General features: G+C 33.4%; 1 protein-coding gene across 1 annotated transcript; it reads right to left on the bottom strand.

Moving 5' to 3' along the window:
- Window positions 1-6,912: 6,912 nt before the first annotated feature.
- On the bottom strand, window positions 6,913-8,821 carry LOC133678325 (UPF0481 protein At3g47200-like). Its single transcript, XM_062100616.1, has 2 exons — window positions 8,718-8,821; window positions 6,913-8,439 (listed from the first exon to the last, which is right to left on the bottom strand). The coding sequence occupies exon 2, from the start codon at window positions 8,424-8,426 to the stop codon at window positions 7,104-7,106; it is 1,323 nt and encodes a 440-aa protein (XP_061956600.1). The 5' UTR covers window positions 8,427-8,439; window positions 8,718-8,821; the 3' UTR covers window positions 6,913-7,103.
- Window positions 8,822-15,922: the final 7,101 nt, after the last annotated feature.

The raw sequence follows: 15,922 nt of genomic DNA, 5'->3' as shown, positions 1-15,922 counted from the left end.
AAATATTTAGAAATAATTAAGTATAATTTAATCAACATACTTATTATATGCATATAAATATGTAAGTTTTATGAAGTGGTTTCAAAATATAAAAATTCAAAAAGAACAATTATAATACAAGTTTTTTCATTTTAAAATATTTTTAGATTAATTTTACTTGATATAAATTATTATATATGTTTTGAATTGATTTCTAATACATATTTATATAACATAATATTTATTAATAATTTGCTCCCTAATTTAAAAAACTTTGACTTCACCACTGCCTTCCATTCAAAACAATTTCACCACTGCCTTCCATTCAAAACAATTTCACCACGTAAAACCGTTGCTTGTGTTGTTTTTTTATATATTATTATTCATTGATCAAGGCCAATACAAGTTGCTTAATTTCCTCAGCTTCTGTGATTAGAACTAATAAAAATTATTAGAAGATTATAACCTCTGGCACCTTTACTATAAATTAATGTAAAACCCATTAAATCTACCCTGTCATGCACACTAAACTAATTGGTTTTACACTTAACAAAGAGCTCACCTTTGCCTCTTGGTGCTTTCATTAACTTCCTGTTTATATATATATATATATATATATATATATATATATATATATATATATATATATAATTGGACAAAAAGAGGGTAACAATGGGCTTGCAGTGCTAAACAATGGACACAAAAAAGAGCACGATTGTTATAATAATTTTAAATTACGAGTAGCTTCAATTTTTCTTGCAAAGAAATAATTAAAATGTTTCTTTTTTGTGTAATTTAATCATAAAAAATAAAATAAATTTTCCTAAAGTGAGAAAAACATAAATGTGCGTGATTCTAATTGTAGACAAACTGAATGCAACTCTGGGTGAGCTTCTTGCGGTGTTTTTATTTGTTTTTTCCTCATCAAGAGTGACAAAATAAAACTTAATTTCTCACCAAACTAAATTAATGTCAATGCCTACCTACATACAGTGACGGAGCTGGAATTATATAATAAAAAGGGCTAAAATTTAAGATATAATTTATTATTAGAAAACTTATTTATTTAAAATAAAAATATATTATATTATTCTATATTTAAACATTAAAAATACAAAAATTTAAAATATTTTATAGGAGCCTGGTCCCTGCCCACCTCCCCTGCCTACATATATGAGAGCTTTCACTTCCCATTTGAAAAAGTGAGTTTCATATGAAAACAATTTACATGGCATGGTGATTTTTTAGACACTGTTTGATCCCTGTTTTGAAATAAATAAAAACATAAATAGTTTAAAAAACAGAGAGAATCTACCTATGTACTACTTCAAAATTATTTTAGACTTATTTTATATCTCATTTTCTATTTCATGCCCGTTTGTTTGCATTATAGCTTTTGCTTTTAAAATAATAAATCGTATATGTTGAATGATTGATAATGCTAAAACACATTTTACTGTTCACGTGGAACCCATACAAAATTTATTTATGTAACAATTTAAAAAAAATTCTTTTAATTAAACACATTAAACTATTTTTTGTTCAATCTTAATTTCAACAATAATTTTAACCAAACATATATAAATACCAAACCAATTTCAAATAAAAATACTTTTTGTAAAATAATTTTTTTCAAATTATAACCATAAAAGCTACCACAATATCAATCACACACTTCAAGTGCATTCACTCATTGCAATGTAATATTGAAGATAAATATCTAGAACATCCTGGGAGGTTGCATTTACTTGGTGATATAATATTAGTCTAATATTCAATTTTTCATGCCTCACTAATTTGTCACTTGCACTTGTAGAAGCAAACAAGGATTGCCTCCATTGTACATATTCCATTTCTTATAATATCTAATATTTTGCAATTCAATCAACCAATTGATTCCTATTAGTTATATCCACATAACCAAGCCATGGTCTTTGCTATTAGGATTATTGAAAGCAATAATTAGACTAACCAAACGCGGCTTCTCGGAGCAGATCAGTACCAACTCTCCTATTATTTTATAGAGAGAAGGAGATCCATGCAAGAAAGAGACACGATAATTAGCTGAAAATGGATCGTGTTATGAGGTTAGTGGTCATGATCCTGTAACTATTAGCTGGGACGGCAAGATTGAAAGCTCAGATCTTACAACATGCATGGTCAATGGATCTGATTGATGAACCCTTTTGGCCTGATCTTGTTATATAAATTCCTTCGATTGCAAAAGAAAATGGTCCCCTGAAAGCCATTGATGAAGCTTATCTTAAAGAAAATCATATTGACCGGCCGTTTCATTAGGTGAGGAGTCCTCAGTTTTGTACTCCTTCACAGATTCCAGGGGTCAGAGCACAGGCAAAGGAGCCAATTAGCCATGAAGCATATTTTATTTGCTGCTTGGGGTGTTGCTGGATTGCATTGCACATGTTGGGGTCTTGTGTAGGGCATGGACCCGTCAGTGGGGTATAGCAGGCAGAAGTTGTTTAAAGCTATGATAATTTTCTTGACAGAGATACTTTGCCCTTTGACTGCATGTGTTTGTATATTTTGGTATGAGCCATTAAGGTTGGCTTTGGTATAAAATTATAAGCGCGAGATTGGTATATAGATATGTTTTATGGTTGCCAGAATAAAAAATAAATTTTAAAAAAATTATAAATCATAGATTTTTCTTGACCAATGTTATTTTATAAAATTATAAATCATAATATTTTAATTAAATATTTAATTTGAACAAAATACAGACCGTGTTATCATGAATAATTAAAAATAGCATAAAAATAGTGATAAAATGTTGGAGGACTCCTAGTAATTAAAAAAATGAAAAACATTCTAGGTATGCCATGAGAATAAGGAGAAAAATATGAGACTAGAAATTAATTTAAAACACAACATAACAAGAAAAAAATTAATTCCAAACAATTCCTTCAAAATTAATGGGTTGGCAGTAGAAACAATTCCCTTTTATCTATATATAGCAAGACAATAACTGATTACTGATTAAGAAATAGAATTGAACTAGGTGTCACACCAACAATTTATTGTGTTTAAATGAACACATCCATAGTTAAAATTAGATTTTTAATTTTATTTTTTTATAAGCTCTCCAGGTTCAATTCATGAAAGGAGTGGCTAGGGGATATTTAATTAGAGATTAAGAATGATTATTCTCATTATAACCCAATATATATATATATATATAAATAAAATTTTATCCGCTACGTCTTATAGAATGGGTGGTAGGTTGGTTTCTAAGTTATTGGCTGGTCATGAACCTGCACTAGGAGTAGGTAGTTGGGAATGCTGAAGGAAGCGGGTTCGAAACTATTTGAATATCATGCTGTAAACTATTTCACACCAACCCCACTGTCCTTTTACTTTTCCTCTTGCAAATGTAAACGATGAACACGAAGATTCACTTTATACGGCTGCATCATCCTTTCCTTTAATAATTGCATATGATCATAGCCAACCTTATAATTAATCATAATTCATTTTGTTTCCACAGCAAAATTTGTTTTTTTTTGCTAAAGGAGGCTTTTTTTTGGCTCGATGCATGCACTATATATATTATTGTGCTGCTTATAGCTGTATTTCCTAGCATCAAATTGCACTTATCTCACATGGAGTTGTGAATTTTATGATATAATATTTGAATTTGGCATGAAAGATTTGACAAGTTTTAGTTGCTGGTGAACCTACAAATTATAGTTTTAGGTTTCGTACAGGCTATTGCAGGATTTGTTTTACCTAACGTGCTCCAATTAGTTTAAGATTAATGATAATTAGTTGGTTGAAATCAATTGTAGAGAGATTCTAGAGGATCTAAATGGAGAATTTTGTGCACTTTAATGAACAAATTATCACAAGAATGCTGTGTATGAGAATGAATGATGCTAACATTTCACATCATCTTGGTGAAGTCCTTTATGAGTGTTAGGGTAGCTAGCTTCTCTTTTCAATGTTTCATGGCCCATATGCTAGGACAATTCAACATCATCAAGAAGCATCTACCAACTTTGGGGTCAGAAAATTCAATTATTTTTAAGCCCAGAGAGTCTTGAAGTTGCTTCCAAAACTAAGTAGTCTAGCACTAACATTCACATGACGAGCAACTGTATACGAGAAGATGAAATTTGCACCACAAGTTTTTTAAAAAATCAGGATTTGCAAGACTGTATCAGCAATCATGTCCCTTGACTTCAATTTGCATGCAGGCCATGCTAGAGGTATTGGCATTTTCCATATTTAATGCAGACAAGGATTGATCATTTTGTCTTTGGTACAATAAATAGATGCTACTATTGATGAAAGCTTTGTCTACTTCGACAGAAAGTTTTGGTAGTTATGAAGACACATTCTTTTCAGTGGTAGATAACTACCACTCACTACTCAGGTTGTTCGATGCAGATCTCACACATGGTTTAGGTACAAAGATTATATCATCTCAGGTCACTATGAGGTTGTGGCCAAAACATGGATGTGGAAAGCTGTCTTTATCAGTTTTTACCTCTTACGAGGTAGAAGCAAAATGACAGTCCCTTCTTCTTTCCCATCTGAGACGTTTGCCAGGCCTAAAAGGAGTAGGGCTTTTAATAAATTTGGCCCATTTCAGCTGTTAAAGCATTTCCTGTTTTGACTAGAAAAAGCTCGTATTTTCTGTGAATTCAACTCTTGAATTCGTTATCTGCATCACTGCATGGAGGAGCAAAGAACTAAAGTTAGAATGGCCCTCGTCTAATCAAGGCATGCTAAAAGGATATTGGCTACTTTTCAGTCTTTACTCTTTACTAGGTCTAGGATTTTATATAATTTATGTGGTATTTATTGAAGAGCATCCACTATTCCTCCCAGCCCAATTCTTTTCACCTTCTACAAATTGCAATGGCCATTTTGAAGCTTCTTTAAGAGCACCATACTGGGATGGATTCTTATCCTACGAAAAAGGGTTCTTGGCTTTTTCTTAGTTCTCTTGTCTCAACACGATTTAATAAAAGAAATAAAAATAAAAAGGTTATCATTCTAAATGAAAAAAAATCATTGGGAGCAATTGATTTCAAGTTGAAATGATCAGGAAACAGTTGCTCTTCATATATGTGTGTGTGTGTGTGTGTGTGAAAACTTATAAGAAGAAAGTGTTAGCATTTCCAGAAGAATTAAAGAGCAACAAAGCTGGAAAACCTACAGCTTATGTTATGATAATAATCCAAACAGAATACCTCGTCAAGAAAAAACAAGAGAAAAAATCTTGATTCTATCTGCTGCAACAGAAAACAAATCTTGATTTGATGGCAACCGAAAGGTTCGTTTGGCTTAGAAATCCTTACTGATCAAGAACCTAGTGAGTTCGGTCCCAGTCCCTTGCCACCAAAGAATCTCTACCCCTATTATGAACACCAATTTCCACTCCTGCAGCCAAAGATTTATGCGCCTCAGCTTCTACCTTGTCCTTGCTTTTAGATCAGTTCGCAAAGAGAAACAGCCACGAAATTCTGTTGTTTGCCATCACAATAGCACCACTGTCCATAGAATCCTCACTAATTTCCCCATCAGTCACTCCTCTTTCTCCTTGATTATCCAGGACTTTAACCTTCTGCTCTCTTCCTACGCGTAACATAACATGCTGGGCTTGCACACTGCAGCTTTCCTTCCCTTGTTCGTCTAGATGTAACGTTATCACAAATTGAATTGAACGGCCCACATCTCCTACATTCTGATTAGACAGCCCAAATGGTGTTCAGAACACGTAAGGCCCATCACCTAATTCAATCTGCAGGTTGACAATAACCACCTCGACTAGGCAAAGATTCATCAACTGGATCACTTCTAACCACAGCAATCCTATTCAAATTCGAACTGTGATTTCTTAATCCTCCAGAAAAATTCTCTTCCTGCCTGCCTGGTCACACTCCACATCATCTATCTGCCACCTAGTTTTTTTTCCAATAAAAAAAAATCAATGAATCGCAAATATATATATTAAACGCAAAAAAATGTGAGGGACTGGACTAAACAACCACACCAAGCCCAACTGTACTGAGCTTGTAAGTCCAGCTTGGCTTATATATATATATATATATAAAATGAAAAATTCAGAACTATTTTGAAGCTTTGAAGTAATTTTTTTTAATTTTAAAAAACAAATCACCAATTTTTTTTTAATTTTAAAGTGATTTTGAAACGCAAAAATAAATATGTATTTATGAAGCACTTAAATAAATACTTCCCTTCCTTTACTAGTTATCACACATAAAAACTTAAAAAACACGCAAGATTCAAGTAGCTTGTGTTTGGCATGGCCGCCGGATCTAAGTCAGTTTAGGTTTGACTTAGCTCCTAGTCCCAAGTTGTTTGGGCTTGACATGTCATCAGATCTAAGATTTTTGAGTATTGTATAACCATCAGACTCAAGAGACTAAAATATTTTCTATATTTTCAATATATTTTTATATATTTTTTAAAAAATTAATATTGATTTTATGCTGAGCATGTATCAATATACTAGTATATATATGTGGTGAATTGTATAATTGATATAATTAAATGAATATAAAAGTTGTATTTTTTTTTTAAAAAATTAACCAATGCCATTGAATGATCAACTAGGTGATGACCCAGTGGTAAGAGTTTGGGACCAAGAGGTTTGCTCCCTCTGTGGTCTCAGGTTCGAGCTCTATGGTTGCTCATATGATGGCCACTGAAGGCTTACATGGTCGTTAATTTCAGGACCTGTAAGATTAATCAAGATACATGCAAGCTGGCCGAACACTCACGTTAAACTAGAAAAATTACAATCTCTATTAAAATTAAAGAGAAGATGTCCAATCGTCCAACTTGAGCTCCTTCTTGGTTTTGCTCGTTTTCACGGGCCGCTCACCATTTGTTTTTTGTGCCGTTGAACAGAGGGTAAAATTCTTAACAAGTCAAGCTGTAGACTTTCGATGCGAACCATAATTATTTATTAACCATGAAGTAAAAGAATTACAGCACGAATGACGAAACTTCATAACATCAAACGAAAAACAAAATCTACAAGCACTGGCGCAACACACGTCACGATTAACAGAAGTGATAAACTATATATGTTACAGACTTCAAACCACTCTTTTTCCAGAAACCGTAGTGACCTAATAACGCAGAAGGTATAGGATAAACCGTGTCACGGTGACGAGCAGGATGAGAGATCCAACAACAGTTCCAGTTCCTGTCCAAATATTTTTGAAGTATACACTTACCAAGTACGCCTTGTTTTTATTCCAGGAGCTGTCATAGTAATCATTCAGCAGTTTGGACAGAGGGTCAAAAGTGGAAGAAACTTCTACCATTTCCCGACAAAGTCCGTTAATAAGCTCCGCCACGGCTTTACTGTCACCTAGCTTGCTAACAATAACTTTATTTTCGATGAGCAAATCCACATCGTTTTCAAGATCCACTAGAAAATCTAGTAGCTTAAGATAACGGCAAATGTACTCTTCTCCTGGATAATGTAACTGCTCCAACGCAATGAGGTTTCGGAGGAGACATTCGGTATTGTTGTCGATTTCAAGGGAAGGCATAAGTAACTTACCTTCCTTATCTGAAAGCGGTGTCTGATCTATTGAGAGAGGTTTCCAGGCTCTAATGTCAAGCAGGGATACATTCGGCAATGGCTTGAACTTAATTCCTGCATGCTGCAGCATTGTTGCGCTGTAAAGAGTTTTTACCGGTTCTGCCCTGTCAATTTTTAAATCCGGGTGCTTGAATGATAGAAAACATCTCACCAAATCTGTGAAATGTAGAATTTTTTTGCCGGGCTCGGAATTCTTTTTGTACTTATCAAAGTACCGGCAGGAAAGGTCTACGAAAGATTTGCAATCGGTCTTGCTCATTGCACAATCATATAAATCATTGAGAGTAGAGAATGGCAGCTGATTTTCAAGCAATATCAAGTCTCGTCGAATCGCAGCTCTCAACCAGGGTTGGCCTATTATAAAATCGTGTTGATATTTGCTGTTATCACCCAGGTATTCTTCATTCCTCAAGAAGAGCTCGAGGATGAATACAGCATCTAACAGAACCATCATCACAAACTGATCGCCGCTAAGCTTCGAGGAATCAGCTGCATAGCAACGGCGTATGAGATCTTCTTGACCTGAAATGGTTCTCAGAAGTGTTTCCAAAAGTTCATCTTGCTCCCTTTCCACTCTCCGTCTACAAAATTCTTTCAGATGTCTCCGTTTCTGAATTTCCATAGCCACCAATTTTTCGCTATAATGATGAATAGGGCCTATAGAGATTACTCGAGGAGTGTAGGCATCTACCTTTCGATCACGAAGTGCTGAAGGAACTTCATAGATACACTGCTGAGACCGAAAGCTAGTCTCCAAGTCATCACGAATAATAATTAAAATATCTTGGCGCAGCTTTTCAATTGGAATTGAAGGGCTTTTTAATCGATCGTTTTCTCCCATTTGTTGAAGTTTTCTGATCATGTGACAAATAAACAAGTGTAATTAACTAGTAATGAAATTAACTTCAAAGTTCAAATTAAGCAGCAGAAGGAAAAGGTACTAAAATAAATTACAAGCAAGTTAATAATCAGTATTGCCGTACTTGGGGTTCGATTTAAAAAAATCTCATGGCAACTTATTTAATCATACATGAAATTATTCCTTGTGTTTGGAAGCAAAATCAATGGAACAAATTAAGGAACTTGAACACTAACAAGACAAAACTAGCTAGTACGCAAAGAACCTTAGTACCTTGGTCTGAAAGGCACTTGATTTCCTGGATGCTATACTAATTCACCCTCGACCTTTGTCTCTCTTGTACTCCTCAGAACAGGCAGGTATGACTTCACTCTCGTTGTATCCCCTTTATTTATATGCAATATTCAAGTTTAATTCACTCTTTATTTATTAATTAAGAAGATGGGTATAATAGCTCTAGTGGATATAGTTTAATTACTCAGATATTGAATTTATTTTTTAAAGATTATCAGTTTCAATATTATAAATTTTAGGATTACTAAAGACTTATATTGTTATTAATTTCAAGATTTTGAGGGATTAATTGAGGTGCGCGTAAACTGATCTGAATTTTTACAGTAAAAAATAAAAAAAGGAGTGTAACGGCAGTTGGCTTTTCACCTACCTGAAAAATGTTTCACAATCCCTTTATATCCATGACTGAAAGTACCATACTAGCTTTAACAGGTTAATAGTTCAGATAATATAAATATTATAAAGGAACAAATTTTTTTTAATGCCCCTAATTTTATGGTGTTCAAGTGTACTTCTTGATCAATCTCTTGAATTAGACCTAACTAATACTGCTGATATGGGAAATTGGGAGCAAGGGGAATGGAAGTGGGAGTTATCTTGGAGGAGACAATTGTTTCTCTTTAAAACTGAGCAGGTTGTCTACCTTCTCTCATCTCTAGAAAGCTTCGGCTAAAGGCAACAACTTCAGATAAGAAAGTTTGGTCCTTTTCAACAGATGGGGGTTATATAGTTAAAAGTTGTTCTTTATTTGTTGACAGAATTGTGAATCCAGGGCTTAGAACTTTTAAGGCTTCGATATGGTAAAAAAGGATCTCTCCTAAGGTTCAATCTTTTCTTTGGCTAGCTGTTCAGAATAGATTATGCACTAAGGATTTCTTACTTTGCCGCAATATAATCCCAGTTGATTAAGCCTTTTGTATCTTTTGTGAAAATGAGATTGAAACTTCAAATCATCTTCTCCTTCATTGTAGACTAGTGTGGAAATTATGGATGAAATTCTTGGATTGGTGGGGTATTAGTGGTTGCCTTCCCTGTTGTGTGGATGATCTTTTACATCAGTGGCCCAACCTAGTATTTGGAAAATTCCAGCGTAAGGCTTGGTCTATGCTCTCTTGTTGTGTTAGCTGGAGTATATGGCTTATGAGGAACAAAGTAATCTTCAATGATGGAGCTGCAACCTTCGAAGACAGTTTCTCCTTAATTCTTTATCGCCTCTCAAATTGGCTCAAGTCTATTGATAAGTTCTTCGTGGCTACTGGCACTACTTTAATTATGGGGCCTGAAGGTATTATAGATTGGTCAAACACCAAATCAAGGCTTTAAGCATGGTGTATCAGCTTCTCCAATCTTGATGTTCTTTTTAGGTTATGTATTTGTTGACTCTCTTTTCCTTTCCTTTTGTATTTGCTTTTTGTTTTTGTGACTTTCTTTTCTTTTCTTTTTTGTTTTTCTTTTGTGTATCTTGTTTTGGCTATCTTCTGGTTAGCCCTTTTAATATATCGACTTATTCTAAAAAAAAAAAATACTCGTTTAAGTATGGAATTTTGTATAATGAACATAATAATGCAAACATAATTTTTGTGAAAGGGCTTTCTATTCGATGATTCCCAATTTAAAATTAACATCCAGCACACACACAAATATGTCAAAATATTTTATCATTTCATTGAAAACAAATCTTAATCTGATGGATCTAAACTTAACCATTTTTATCCTTTCTTTGTTTCTTTATTATCAAGATATTAGTTTCAATTCCAAATTTTAATTCAATCCAGATAGGGATTCTTAATGTTTTGGGGTCCTTGAAAACCAACAAAAAAAATTCTATTAATTATTATTGATCCTTGTGTATATTATTTAATTCAAACAGTTGCAGGGATATATAATTATAATTTTCAGACTTATTTGAGGTCTGGTTTAGTTTAGAGTTTGAAATTATTAAATGACCGGGTTAATTAAAATTAATTATATTTAACTGAATCCATATTAAATAATTTAAAATGAAACTCAAATCTAAAAATGCTTGAATCAACAAGTTGACTCCCATTCAAAGTTTAATAACTATATTTATACGACCATAAGCAAGAAAAACTTGTGGACCGTCATGATTTGAAAGGAATAGAAGAACACGAAAAAGGTTCTTTTACTTTTCTTTAGTTTTCTGCCATAACAAAGAATTTGTTTTTCATTCTTCTCTTTAATTTCCACTCTTGGTTCGAATAGATTATTCGACAACCGAATCATATCTTCCCACAAGGAATAAATAAAATTCGAACTTCTTCTTTATTCTACATAATTTGATTCTCTAATGTGTTGATGCCGTGCATGTGAATAGAATAAGATATATGCTTAGCCACGTGTTTCCATACAGTGCCCAAGTGGTCTGTGCATTCTTGTAATCGCATTTTTAGAATGCCACCAGAGGCCCCAGGCTTCAAAACCTTGTGCCGTGACGAAGAAATTCCAATTTTCAAGGCACGAATGATGAAGAATGAAGAGCTTCGGATGGGTATAAAGTTGCATGCACTATCTTGCATTAGCAGCTTTCAAGGTCTCGTCAGAAAGACTCTCATAGAACACTATACACGTTCTAAGACATGACACAAATTTGTCTTTATCACGCATACAATTTAAAATGTTTTTTTTAAAAATATATTAAAATAATATATATTTTTTATTTTTTAAAAATTATTTTTACCATCAAAATATCAAAATAATCTAAAAATAAATAAATATTAATTTTAAACAAAAAAATTTAAAAAATACAATTTCAACCGCGCTTTCAAATATTTTTATAGTTAATATGTCGATCAACTTGAATTGTGAGAACATAATTTTTTATGAATCCCCATAATCTAAAATAAATATTAGCCTGTTCTTAACCAAATTAGAAAAGTAGATTGCAAGGAAATAAATTATTATGAATGAATGAATGTAAATTGCCTAATTAACATTATTGGAGAAAGATATTATCTTCTGAAATCTAGTCCAAAATATTATTTCTACTAAATTTTTTTTAAAAGGAACAAGAACGTAGACTAAAGTGGCAGAGAAGACACAACAAAAACGATATTCGGTCCTATTTCTTGCAAGTTCTTCTAAGAAAAGGAAATTTGATTGGAAGGGGAGGTAATTACTGCTACAGTCAAGAGATTAGGGTATAGTTTGACGGGCTGATCCGATAAATTTAAGATTTGAAATCTAATCCCCACCAATTTCATTGATATTATTGATTAATTATTATCAAATTCAATTAACTTAGTTGAATTTTTAGTAATTTAATTAATTTGGCTGAACTCTTCAATTTCTTAATATGGTATAGAGATTTACCTAAACATGTTGGAATTAGGGATCTGATCTAAACTTGTTTCATATAGGATCGATAGACATAGCTACTCATCTAAGTAGAATCTACAAACACACAAGAGTATCTCAATTAAATATTTCTATCTAGTTTTTTAATTATTTCTTAAATTGGCAACAGTACTATACTTTTTGCCAAGATTTCAGGAGTTTGGACTCTGCAACCAAAAAAAAAAAAACTTCTTTCTAAATCCCTCTAGTTATCTATCTCGTAATATGTAATTGGACTCGATATATTAAAAAAAATAAAAAATTAGAACAAACACCATGTTTAATAAATGCTGAGTATAATTGATTTTCATAATCATCATGACGATTGATTACTTATTTTTCTGTTTGGTGGCAGACACAAATATAATTTCTCAAATAGCTAATCTATTCAAAATGAAATGCTTGCAATTCTTGAACGAGCCCCCAAAATTAGAACGAATAACGTATGACAACTTGGATAGAACAATATTATTAGATTAAAGTCAAAATTAATTGGTGTGTTTGGCTTTTTCTATAATCCAATTTGCGAGATAGAATCTTTGACTCTGAATCTACCATTCGTGTTCAATTGCAGTTATTAAATTCCCATTATTATTATTATTTTTATTTCTCATGCTTAATCAATTTGTTTATCATTAAACATTTCAATATTGTCTTTAATTTACAACTAATTTAAATTTTAATCACAATATCATTTACTTTTTTAAATTCTATTGTAATATCATTCGTAATTTTCTTGCAGTTTATACCAAGAAATTATTTCAATCGGTTTATTTATGAATGAACTTTATTATCAGAGTAATTCCATTAATAAAGTTATTAATAAAAATTATACATTGTCGTATTTTTTCGAGTTTTTTTATTTTTTATTTTTTTATTATATTTTTTTTATATGTACTGATAAAAAAATCTGCCAATAAAATTTACCATAATCTATTAATAAAATATTTTTATTAGTATTTTTACTTGTATTCATAAAATTTAATATTGGCTCTAATTTACAGCAAATTAATTTAAATTTTAATCACTATCTACGACTCAATTGGATTACATATTCGAGGTGCTTTGGCCTGGTTATGAACTTCAATGACGCCAGAAGATTAATTAATCACATCTTGAATTATGAAGCAGCTGCAATTATAATCATACAGTGCTCAATTTTTATTAGAGGTGAGCATTTCTGGTTCGGTTCAATTTTTATTAAAAAACTAACCAAATCAATTTATTTATTCATTTTTAAATCAAAACCAAAACCGAACCAAAATTGGTTCAAACCGACTAGTTTCGGTTAATTAAAAGGAAAAATCGAAAAAAACTGATTTCATCTTGGCCAAGCATATCGAGCAGGTTTTCTGAAATTGAAAATCAGGAAGCCAGAAAGAACAAGAGTCAAACGAAAATTAAAAAATAATAATTCTCACAACATCCATTACAGTAATCACAACATGAGCATACTATGACAAATCAACAACCTTGTAAATAAATATAGAAAATGAATACATAATAGATCTACAGAAATCAGAAAAAAAAGTAAACAGAGATAAAGATTAAAGAGAGGGGGGCTCCGGAGCTGTTGTTTGGTTGTTAATCCATGAGCTTAGTCGACTATGTTTAAAGAAAACAACAAAAAGATTGAGAGATGAAAGATAATGATGGTTTGTTCACCAGATCTATTTTGGAAGAGGAGGGGAGGTTATGCTTAAAGCTTTAAAGAAAGGTTGAGAGAGATGAGAGATGAAGATGTTGAGGGGGCGGGGCTGTGAGAAAGGTTAAGAGATGAGAGATGAAGATAATGTTAGATTATCAGAATACTCAGCAGTAAATCCATGAGCATCTGTACCAGTTCTTGATCCTATCCATTCTGTTATCAATTCAAAATAGTCCTGCTCTGTTTACTTCCTTATGATGCTCAGATTAGTTTCATTGTTATACGTATTACAGTTTCATTGTACAACTATAAATATAATAGAAACTGTATGGCTGGTTTAAGTGTGTAAGCCATTACAAAGACATATTGTGTATTCTTCCTTCTGTGTTCATCTTACATTTCTTACATGGTATCAGACTGACTACAAGCTTACGCTTTTCTACCCGATCCTTCCTTTTGCTTCCACATCATCCATATGGCCAGCACCAATCCCTCCCCACCCCTGCCCCTATTCTTCCACCATCTACAACCACTGTTTTCGTTAAGCTAGATGGCTCTCACAATTATTTGGCTTGGAAAATGCAATTCCTTAATCTCCTCCGAGGACACGATTTAGTTGGCTTCATTGATGGCACTGAAACCTGTCCTCCAAAAAACCTTGACTCTGGTTTATTAAATTCTGCGTATGTTGTTTGGCAGAAGAAAGATGTTTGTCTCCTTGGATGGATCCTTGCATCTCTTTCTGAAAAACTTGTTTCCACTGTTTATGGAATGGAAACATCTCAGCAGGTCTGGATTGCCCTGCAGACTCGTTTTTCTTCTCAATCTCGCTCTCGCATTTCTCATCTTAAACGTCAACTCCAGGCATTGACTCAAGGTACCAAATCTTGTTCTGAGTATCTTGAAAATGCCAAACATCTTGCAGATCAATTAGCAGCGGCTGGTAAGCCTGTGGACGATCAAGACTTGATCTCTTTTCTTCTAAGTGGCCTGCCATCTACTTACACACCATTTGTCACTTCCTTTAATTTTGCATCCCGTGACATTGATTTCACTTTTGAAGACTTTCAAGCTGAGTTATTGGGCTATGAAAACCTTTTGGATTTCAATCACTCTTCTCGTGACACGGATCATAATCATTTTGCCTTTGCTGCTCACAAATCTAAAGCTCCTATCTATGGCAGAAAGAAAGGCCCTCCTCTACATTCCACAAAACTGCAGTCTGCAGTTTCATCTACTTCTCGACCACACCAGCAGAACAGATCACCTACTCCTCAACTTTCATCCAACCGCCCGGTTTGTCAAATTTGTGGTAAAATTGGCCATACTGCTATTGATTGTTTTCACCGTTTTGATTATTCATATCAGGGTCGGTTCCCTCCTCAAGATTTCGCAGCTATGGTGGCTGAAGATAATGCCACACTTGATCATCAAGTTTGGTATATGGATAGTGGTGCCAATGCCCATATTACATCCAGTGCAACAAATCTCACTCATCAGAACGCCTGTCATGACTCCGGCATTGTAACTGTAGGAAATTGTTCAGGTCTGCAAATTCTACAAACTGGTTCTACCACCTTTCACCTTGGCAAATCCAATTTTCATCTAAACAACATTCTTCATTGCCCACAAGCAGCCACCAATCTTATCTCTATCAATCGTTTTTGTTTAGATAATAATTGTTACTTGATATTAACTGCTACTGATTTTATCGTGAAGGAGAACCTGACAGGAAAAATCCTACTTCAAGGTGTGGTTGACAATGGGCTGTATCCATTAGCTGGGTGCCAAAATTCTCTTCAAAATCTCATATGTCTTTCGGCAACAGTTGGAGTTAAAGCTACTGCAAACACTTGGCACTCCTGACTAGGACATCCTGCTACTTTTGTTTTTGATAATTTATTTCATTCTAATAAACTATGTCAGCGGTCCTTCAAATAAAGTAGACTTTTGCTTTGCTATCAGGGTCGGTTCCCTCCTCAAGATCTCGCAGCTATGGTGGCTGAAGATAATGCCACACTTGATCATCAAGTTTGGTATATGGATAGTGGTGCCAATGCCCATATTACATCCAGTGCAACAAATCTCACTCATCAGAATGCCTGTCATGACTCCGGCATTGTAACTGTAGGAAATTGTTCAGGTCTGCAAATTCTACAAACTGGTTCTACCACCTTTCACC

This window comes from Populus nigra, chromosome 18 (assembly GCF_951802175.1).
Source record: "Populus nigra chromosome 18, ddPopNigr1.1, whole genome shotgun sequence".
In the NCBI taxonomy this organism is placed as follows: domain Eukaryota; kingdom Viridiplantae; phylum Streptophyta; class Magnoliopsida; order Malpighiales; family Salicaceae; genus Populus; species Populus nigra.
Note: the sequence above shows the minus strand (reverse complement) of the source record. Positions and strands in the feature narration are given on the sequence as shown.

What these genes read in the sequence shown, in the direction of transcription:
- LOC133678325 (XM_062100616.1), bottom strand. Translation starts at nt 8,426, where the DNA reads ATGGGAGAAAACGATCGATTAAAAAGCCCTTCAATTCCAATTGAAAAG.